Below are 10,440 nucleotides of genomic sequence, written 5' to 3' on the forward strand. Positions count from 1 at the left end.
GATCTCCTGACCTCGTGATCCGCCCGTCTCGGCCTCCCAAAGTGCTGGGATTACAGGCTTGAGCCACCGCGCCCGGCCGAGCAATAATATTTTAAATGGAATGTTCTGAGCAGTACATCTAAACAGTGGAATTAAAATATTCAGTAAACTATGCTATAAACAGACATGCTGTCATCCAGGCTTTCTTGTTCCACTTACAGAACAGAGGAAGAGTAGATTTAGCATAATTCTTAAGGGCCCAAGGACTATTGGAATGGTAAATGAGCACTGGCTTCAGCTGAAAGTCACCAGCTGCATTTGCCTATAACAAGAGAGTCAGCCTGTTCTTGGAAGCTTTGAAGCCAGGCACTGACTTCTTCCCTCTGAAAGTCCTAGAAGGTATCTTCTTCCAATAGAAGGCTGCTTTGCCTGCATAAATAATCTGTTTGTTGTTTAGTGTAGCCACCTTCATCAATAATCTTGGCTAGATTTTCTGCATAACTTGCTACAGCTTCCCCATTAGCTCCTGCTCCTTCACCTTGCACTTTCATGTTAGGGAGATGGCTTCTTAAACCCCATGAGGCAACCTCTGCTAGCTTCAAACTTTTCTTCTGCAGCTTCCTCATTGTTGATGTCAGCCTTAACAGAAGTGAAGAGAGTTAGAGCCTTGATCTGGATTAGACTTTGGCTTACTGGAATGTTGTGACTGGTTATCCACCCAGACCATTAAAAATTTCTCTATTGCCAGCAATACGGCTGTTTTGCTTTCTTTTCACATGTGTTCACTGGAGTAGCATTTTCAATTTCCTTTGGGAACTTTTCCTTTACATTCACAATTGGCTGATTATTTGGCAGATGAGGCCTGGCTTTTGGCCTATCTTGGCTTTCAGCGTGCCTTCCTTACTAAGCTTAATCATTTCTATTATAGATTTAAAGTGAGAGATGTGTGACTCTCCCTTCCACATGAACACTTAGAGGTCATTGTAAGGTTACTAACTGACCTAATTTCAATACGGTTGTGTCTCAGGGAATACGGAAGTTTGAGGAGAGGGAGAGACAGGAGACTGGTCAGTTGGGAGAGCAGTCAGATAACACACATTTATTGATTAAGTTCACCATCTTATATGGGTGCAGCTCCTGGAGCCTCAAAACAATTGCAATAGTAACATCAACAATCACCGACTACAGATCCTAACATATAATAATGAAAAAGTTTGAAATACTGCAAGAATTACCAAATTGTGACAGAGACATGAAGTGAGCACACGGTGTCGGGAAAATTACACAAATAGACTTGCTCAAAACAGGATTGCCACAAATCTTCAATTTGTAAAAAAAAAAAATATCTGCAAAGCGCAAGAGAGCAAAGCACAGTAAGATGAGGTATGTCTGTACTGACCTACTGTATACTTCTTTTAAGAAGTGTATGTCTGGCCGGGAGCAGTGGCTCATGCCTGTAATCTCAGCACTTTGGGAGGCCGAGGTGGGTGGATCACCTGAGGTCAGAAGTTTGAGACCAGCCTGACCAATCAACATGGGAGAAACCCCGTCCCTACTAAAAATACAAAATTACCCAGGCGGGGTGGTGCATGCCTGTAATCCCAGCTACTCAGGAAGGCTGAAGCAGGAGAATGGCGTGAACCTGGGAGGGAGAGGTTACAGTAGGCAGAGGTTGCAGTGAGCCGAGATCGCGCCATTGTACTACAGCCTAGACAACAAGAGCAAGACTCCATCTCAAAAAAAAAAAAAAACAAACAAGAGAAGAAATACATCCCCTTCAGTGCTAATCTCTTTCAAAAATGTAAACATTAGGAACCTTACCAAATACTCTACTCTTTTTATTATATTTATATATCTAACTCATAACTACTTTTATGTAGCCTTTATTATATTTATATATCCAACTCATAGCTGCTTTTATGTAGCCTTTATTATATTTATATATCCAACTCATAGCTGCTTTTATGTAGCCTTTATTACATTTATATATCCAACTCATAGCTGCTTTTATGTAGCCACAACAAACTATAGTAGTGAGCCTTAGTCCACATGCTTGCTAACCAATATTACACTAAAACTATACACACAGGACAGGGAGAAACAAATGAACATAAGTCAATTTAGAAAACAGTGATTTGTCCCTTCCTGTCACATCCCTAAAACATTAATAAACTTCCAGTCTCTCCACTCACCACAACTTACATCTCTCCCCATAACTTACCTCTCTCATCATCCTCCCTTTTTCTGCTACAAGATTCTACCCAGGGTAACCAACACAGGTGCAGGTTTCTTGCTGAGTGACTTAAAAGATGAAAGCCTCAATGGGAAAAACTATGGTGTCTATGACTCACTCAACGATAATCACAAAGCACTTGAACATCTATTATCACTTCTGTCCCTTATAACAGTCCTGTTAAGGGAACAGGATATCACTATTTTCATTTAGAAACAAAAAACTGAGGCTTCAAATGTTAAATTACTCACTGGATTCACAGAACTAACCAACTGACAGTTAATTCACAAAATTAACTGGCAATGGTAGAATCTCTTACCCCACGTATCTCTCTCTTATCACTCGATGGCAAAAATTCTCAAGAGTTATTTCCATCCTTGTTCTCCATAATCATCCCATTTCATACCAGTCTATAGTCAACTATGTTACAGAAACTGTCCCTATCCTGATTAACGGTCCCCAGGTGCCAAATCCAATGTCCAGTCATCTGTGCTCTTAGCTGTCTTCTCAGCAGCATTTGACCAGGTGATGACTTTCTTTGAAATGTTTCTCTCTTGGCTTCCTAGACACTCTTCCTGGTTGTGCCTCTGCCTCGTTGGCTGCTCCTTCTTTCTCCTTTGCTGGTTCCTCCTCCTCCCAGCCTTGACATATTAAACTGGCCCAAGGTTCAGTTTTCAGACCACTGTCTATTCTCACTCTTTAGTGATCTCACCTAGTGACATTGGTTGATATTCCTTTTGATGTCAATGATTTCCAAATGGGTATCTCTCTCCCAACATGCCCATAAAACAGGAGCTTCCATCCATGTGCATGGAGGTGCTCAGATAACCAACTCCAGAGTTAATGTTTCTGCCTGCCATAGGAAGCTTATCAGAAATCCCCTTATCCAGTATGATAAAAGTTTGGTTAAAATTTTTAAAAGTTGAAAATTCTCAGTCTGAAGCAGAGACTCATTCAAAAGAAGAAAAAGATGTATATCTTACACATATTCTTTTTGTTTAAAACACAAAGGGTCATTCTATTTGTCAATCTCTTCATAGAGGACCAAAGCCTTTTCTTTGAATGTGGGTCCACAAATAAATACTCCATATCATCTTTCTTGCATAAACTATAACACACTGAATTGTCCCATAATTTCAAGTGTCATTTTATTTTAAATAGAACAAGAACATAAAGACACCAACAAAGCATTCTAAATACAGAATGCTTCTATATTTTTATTATTGTTCTCAACCTTTTATAACAGGCATGCCCATATTTAATTCTACAGCAATTTTTCATAAAACAACTCTGCTTTTCCAAATTAGTTTTCAGACAATTCTCTTAGTTGTCCAACAAACTCTCTTTTTAAACTCACTACTCATCAGTTTACATGAGACAATGAATTATGTAATAACAATGATTAAAACAGCAAGCAGAATGAGGATCTTGCTGGCATATAATTCAAATGAAAGGAACAGAGGCGGATGGTACACCAAAATGTATTCTATTAGCTTTGGATATTTAAGGTGCTACTGGCATCAAGTAATAGGTTTTATGGTGAAAACGGAAAGCACTGGTCAATCTGAGCCCATTAAGTTGGAGATGGGTTAAGAAAGTTACTGATTTCCACTGCCTGCTTCTACCACCAGAAAGCTGTATTTCCCTAGCTCTACTCTTTTAGTAAATGGCAAATATCCAACTGCTAAGCTAAAATCCTTAAATCCTCTGCTCAGCTAAAACCCTTAATTCCTCTCTCTTTCTTACCAATAAGTAAGGCATCAATATTGTCTTTCTAGAAACCTTCAAAATATTTTCTGGATATATTCACTTATCATCATCTCCATCCCTATCACCTACAGTCCAACGTGCCATAATCTCCAAACTGTAATGACTTTGTAACTAGTCTCCCAACTTCTATTCTTACCTCTCCCCGGACTGATTCTTCACATAGTAGCCCAGGAAGAACTTTGCAAAATGTGAATGAGATAGCACTGTTTTCCTACTTTAAAGTCTTCAATGGCTAGCCATTATTCTTGAATAAAATTCAAACTCTTTGCCATGATCTACCAGGTCCTAAAGGAGCCAGCCCATACCTACTTCCCTAGCTTCATCCCATACCATTCTCACCTCGCTCACTGCTTTGGGCACACTGACTCTCCTCTCCATTCCTGTAATATGCTAAAACTCCCACAGGGCCTCTGCACATGCAGCTCATTCTGCCTGGAACACTCTTCCACTGACTCTTCATAAAAGCCACTCATTTTTCAGATGTCACCTCAAATGTTATCTCCCCATATGGGTCTCCATTGATCATCCTATTTAATAAAGTCTTCATTCAGACTGTCACATCCAAGTTACTCTAAATCACAACATTTTGTTCTTTTTTTCCTTCATAACAGTTACCACAGTAACTATCTTATTATATGCTAATATGTCTCCTTCTGCTAAAAGGTAAGGTCTCATTAGAGCACGAGCTTCCTCCATCTTGTTCACCATTATTTTCTTACTATCCAGTTCAGTACCATTTCCCAAATGGAAAAATGAACTACCTGAATAATTCCAGCTGAAAATATTCTCTATGAGATGCAGTGAAATTTCTATACATAAAAATCCTAACCTGATCTCCACAAAAACAACGGTATGAGAATTTCACAGCAGCTTTATTCATAATAGTAAAAAACTGGAAAAAAAAATCAAATGTCCATCAACAGGAAAATGGATAAACAAATTACTGTGTATTTATATTAGGAAATATTACTCAGTAATAAAAAAGAATAAATCAGTAATACAAAGTCTAATAAAAGTTTTTTGTGAAAGAAGCCAAACAGAAAAGAGTACATTCTGTATGATTCCACTTATATAACGTTCAGAGCAAGAAAAAGCATTTATCGTAATAAAAATCAGAAAAGTGGCTGCCTATAAGCTGGAGACTAACTGGAAAGAACCACAAAAGAACTGGAAATATTCTATAACTTGATAGGTGTATGGTTTACATGGGCATATATGTTTATAAAACCGATTAAATCATTTACACTATTCAAATTTTATTACAATTTTTTTTTTTTTTTGAGACAGGGTCTTACTCCATCACCCAGGCTAGAGCACGGTAACACAATCATGGCTCACTGCAGCCTTGACTCCCCAGACTCAGGTGATTCTCCCACCTCAGCCTCCCAAGTAGCTGGGGGTACAGGTATGCACCACCACATCCAGCTAAATTTTTGTATAGATGGGGTTTTCCTTGTTGCCCATGATGGTCTCAACTCCTGGGCTCTAGTAATCCACCCACCTCAGCCTCCTAACGTACTGGAATTGCAGGCATGAGCCACTGCACCCAGCCTACCATGAATTTTTAAAAAGGCAAAAAAGTCCTAAATTCATTCACTCGCACATCACATCCGATGCAGAAACCCAAGAAATAGACTATTCACCATCATATCAAGATCTACTTATTAATTTGTTCATCTGCCTTCTAAATTCTTACTCTTCGCAGGCAGAAAATTAAAAAGGTTTGCACCAAACTGAGTGTCTTGTGGCAACACAGCAAGAAAATATCTTATCTCTCCAAAAGATGATGAATTATGCATTTATACATAAGTAAAGCATATAAAAGTATGACACAAAGGACAAAGCAGTATGTAAGCCATCACAGAAGAACTAAACAATAAGGAATACTGATGAGTCTAAGGTACATCAAATGACTATGTGACCTGGGACACCATCACGAGTTGTGTGTTAAGGAACCCCCAAGCCACAGGCAAGAATGCTGTAGTTTTCAACTTCTTTCTATCCCTAAAAACATCTGAATACAGTATGTATATTTTCTTATTCTGATACTCTACTCCCTAAACAGTCATGTTAAGAATCACTATATAGAGCTGTAACAACCAAAACAGTAGCCACTAGCCAAATGCAGCTATTCAGAAATTAAAATGAGGCAAGGACAAATGGAAAGCTGAATTTTTAATTTTATAAAATTTTAATTAATTTATAATATATTAAACTATTAGAAAGATTTAAGTATACCTGTAATAACTTGGAATGTAAATTTACTATTTCACAGTAAATTTTTGTGAAATCTAAATACAAAGCAAATATTTCTAATAAAAATTTAGTGTTATAATTGAAATGTGGAAAATTTAAACTGGTTATGAAGACTTAATACTAAAGAAGATCACGTAAAATAGCTCATTAATAATTTTTCCCTGATCATATTTCAAAGTTATATTTGAGATTCACTGGTTTAAATATATTATTGAAATTAATTTCCCTTGTTTTTTTCTACTTTCTTTTTCTCTTTTATGAGCCTAATATTATGAACTTTTTTTTTTTTTTTTTTGAGATGGAGTCTCGCTCTGCCTCCCAGACTGGAGTGCAGTGGCTGGATCTCAGCTCACTGCAAGCTCCGCCTCCTGGGTTTACGCCATTCTCCTGCCTCAGCCTCCCGAGTAGCTGGGACTACAGGCGCCTGCCACCTCACCTGGCTAGTTTTTTGTATTTTTTAGTACAGACGGGGTTTCACCATGTTAGCCAGGATGGTCTCAATCTCCTGACCTCGTGATCCGCCCGTCTCGGCCTCCCAAAGTGCTGGGATTACAGGCTTGAGCCACCACGCCCGGCCTGAACATATTTTTTTTTTTAATGTAGCTACTGAAAAACTTTAAAGCATATATGTGGCACACATTCTATTTCTACTGAATAGTACTGTCCTAAAGCTTGTATCTAAATGCAGAAGATATATCATTATGATACATTAATTTGAATATTTCAAACATCTCCTGACCTTTTCACTTGATTGTCTTCTTTTCTTTAGTTGAATAAAATCTGTTTCCACCCTTTCTGCCAGCTCTAGTTTCCTCTTGTTTCTTTTAAATGCAGCTAAACTGAATCCTATAAAATAAAATAAAATAAAAAACATTAAACATAACATTTAAGAAATACTAGGGCAATGAGTCAAATAAGATATCTAAAGAGCCTTCCCAGAAGAAAATCCTTAAGAATGTTAAATTAAGGGTTTAAAAAGTATTTTCAAGGTATACAGGGATAGTAGGAAAATCAGAGATATAAATTAAGTTTTTAAAATTAAGAAAAAGGTCAAACCCAGAGAAACAAAGGAATCCTGAAGGTAGACACTACCCTCTCAGCATCTGTTGATGCATGCCTCCTCCAACTGTGGTTTTAAAGGTCTCTGCGCATAGGAGGTAAGAGACGAAACTTGGGCACAACGCAGTATGAGAAAACACACTGGAGATTATCCACAAGGAAGGGAGAGAGTCTCAAAGGTTGATATGCCCAGTGAATAGAAGAATGAGAAAAAAAGTCACCAGGCACCAAAACATAAGAAAAAGTAAATAAAACATTTTTTAAACCAGAAAACTTGCAAGTCTCAGCTTTGGTTCTAGATGTAAAGAGGAAACATCTCCCTAGAAATTTCATGACTAATGAGGGCATTTAGATAGGCTTCGAGTGGAATTCTTATTACCTGTGAGACCCCAGGGTAAAAAAGTGATCTCAGTGTAACAGTGCTTCAAATGGCCTCCAAACACAAATGCAAATACCCCCTAGAAAAACAAACTGGCCTTAACTTATCCAGACCTCAAAGAACCCCTATGTTTCAATCAACATGTGCTCATAGTTTTAAAAGAAAAATTCACAAAACAAGTAAGAGATAAATTATCAAGAATAAAAGCCAGCCAAATATCAGAAAGCATAATCTGAACCGCAAAAATCTCAGATACGATTTAATCAGATAAGAATATAACATATGATTATCAGACAAGAATCAGATAAGAATATAACATATGTTTATCCTCAGAGAAATAAAAGAAATATATCAAAAATAGGATTAAGCAGCAAGATGATAAAACTGACCAGGCTGAATTGAAGAATAAATAGAGCTTCAATCCACCAATAAATAAAATAATCAAAATTTTAAACCTTGATATACAAATCTTAACAGCCAATTAGATCCAGCTGATAAGAGAAATTACAAACTGGAACATAATACTGACAAAGTTACTGAGTAAAGTTTTCTGATAATGTCAGACTAAGTTATTCAGAGTAATTATCCATGGAATATTCCTAAAAATATTGGGTAAAATATTTAAAATACCACCTTAAAAGCACTCAAAACTTTACAAGTACTAAGCTAAATTCTTGGGTAAACTGTGGATTATTGCACTGTGAACATTTGGCAACACTAGCACACTTGCATTTGACTAAATGGCATCAAGGAGAGGGATACATCAAGCCCAGAGCCCATTAAGAGTAGAGAGCTTTATAGGAGACACTCCCCACAATAAACTGGGAATTTAAAGAGCTAATTCTCTTAGAGTAAAGCTAATTCATAACTAAGTCCATTACTCCCTCTATCTCAAAAGCAAATGCATGCAGTCAATATTGTACCAGATTATAGCAGAGCATGAGACTGAGAGAAGATTGGGGGAGAAAACAGGGAGAAGGCAGAGAAAAAGAAATAACAAAGTATTCGAAAGAGGTGGGGAAAGAAAACTATCTCTGAGAAACTTTTGGTCTCATGGGGCCCTTGCATAGATTTGCAAATATACATACTGTACAATCCCAGAAGGAAAAGAGAGAAGGAGAAGATGGTTAACTTGAAGAAATAATAACTGAAAACCTGCCAACTTTGATGAAAGATATGAACACCCAAGACATAAAAACCCAAGAAGCTCAAGGAACTCCAAGTAGGAAAACTGGGAGATCCATACCAAGGCACATTACAATCAAATTGTCAAAGACCAAAGACAAAGAGAGCATCTTGAAAAGCAGATTATCACCTACTAGGGATCCCCAATAAAATTATAAGCAGATTTCTCATCAGAAACTTTGGAAGCCAGAAACAGTGGGTTGATATATTCAAAGTGCTGAAACAACAAAAGCATCAACCAAGAACCCTGGCTGTGGCCAAACGGTCCTTCAAAAATGAGGGGCAAATTAAAATACTCTCAGATAAACACAAACTGAGATAGTTCTTTTTTACTGGACCTACCCTGCAAGAAATGCTAAAGGAAATCCTTCCAGTTAAAATAAAAGAACCTTAGACAGAACTCAAAGCAGTAAATAAACAATGATCTCTGATAAAGATAAATACATGGACAACTGTAAAAGCTAGTCTTATTGTAATTTTGGTTTCTAACTATGCTTTTTGTTTTCCACATGATTTTATTTATTTATTTATTTATTGAGACAGAGTCTCCCTCTGTCGCCCAAGCTAGTGTGCAGTGGCACAACCTGGGCTCACTACAACCTCTGCCTCCCAGGTTCAAGCGATTCTCTTGCCTTGGCCTCCCAAGTAGCTGGGATTATAGGCACGCACCACAACGCCTGGCTAATTTTTTGTATTTTTAGTAGAGACAGGGTTTCACCATGTTGGCCAGACTGGTCTCAAACTCCTGAGCTCAGGTGATTTGCCCACCTCCCAAAGTGTTATAATTACATGTGTGAGCCATCATGCCTAGCTTATTTTCTACATGATTTTAGAAACTAAAGCATTAAAACACTATCAGTCTGTTTTGGGACAAACAATGGGAAAAGATACAATTTTTAAAAGAGGGTTGAGATAGAGCTGTATAAGAACAGAATTTTTATTTGTTATTGAAGTTAAGCTGGTCTAAATTCAAATTAGAATGTTATAATTTTAGAATGTTACATGTAATCCCCATCATAACCACAAAAAAAAATAGCAAGACAATATACACAAAAGAAAATGAAAAAAGAACAACACAATAAACCAAGTAGATCTAAAAGATATAAACAGAACACTCTATTCAATAACAGAATTCACATTCTTCTCAAGTTCACTTGACATATTTTTCCAAAATGTCCCATTTGTACGTGAGCACAAATCAAATCTCAATAGATGTAAAAGACAGGTATTGTACAATGTATCTTCCCCAACTGTAACAGGATGGAGTTAGAAATCAATAGTAGAAGAAAACTGAAAAATGCACAAACTGTGAAAACTAAAATACAGAAAGAAATCACAAAGGAAATTAGAAAACGCTTAGATGTGAATAAAAATTAATACACCAAAACTTACAAAGTGCATCAAAAGCCTTATGAAGGAAAAAATTTTACAGCTATAAACACATTTAAAAAGAAAAAAAGATTTCAAACAACAACCTAGCTTTAAAACTTAAGGAACTAGTAAAAGAAGAATTAAACCCAAAGCTAGCAGAACAAAGGAAATAAAGATCAGAGTGGAGATAAATAAAATAGATAATACC

At 37.0% G+C, this 10,440-nt stretch overlaps 1 protein-coding gene across 1 annotated transcript in view; it reads right to left on the bottom strand.

The window, feature by feature from the left end:
* LOC105516618 (threonine aspartase 1-like) overlaps positions 1 to 10,440 on the bottom strand; it is a 256,675-nt gene that overhangs the window by 172,763 nt on the left and 73,472 nt on the right. Inside the window, exon 5 of the mRNA XM_011948883.1 lies at positions 6,978 to 7,084. Coding sequence (XP_011804273.1) covers positions 6,978 to 7,084 — 107 coding nt within the window. The remainder of the gene's footprint in view (positions 1 to 6,977; positions 7,085 to 10,440) is intronic.

Source organism: Colobus angolensis, unplaced genomic scaffold (genome assembly GCF_000951035.1).
Source record: "Colobus angolensis palliatus isolate OR3802 unplaced genomic scaffold, Cang.pa_1.0 Scaffold285, whole genome shotgun sequence".
Lineage (NCBI taxonomy): Eukaryota > Metazoa > Chordata > Mammalia > Primates > Cercopithecidae > Colobus > Colobus angolensis.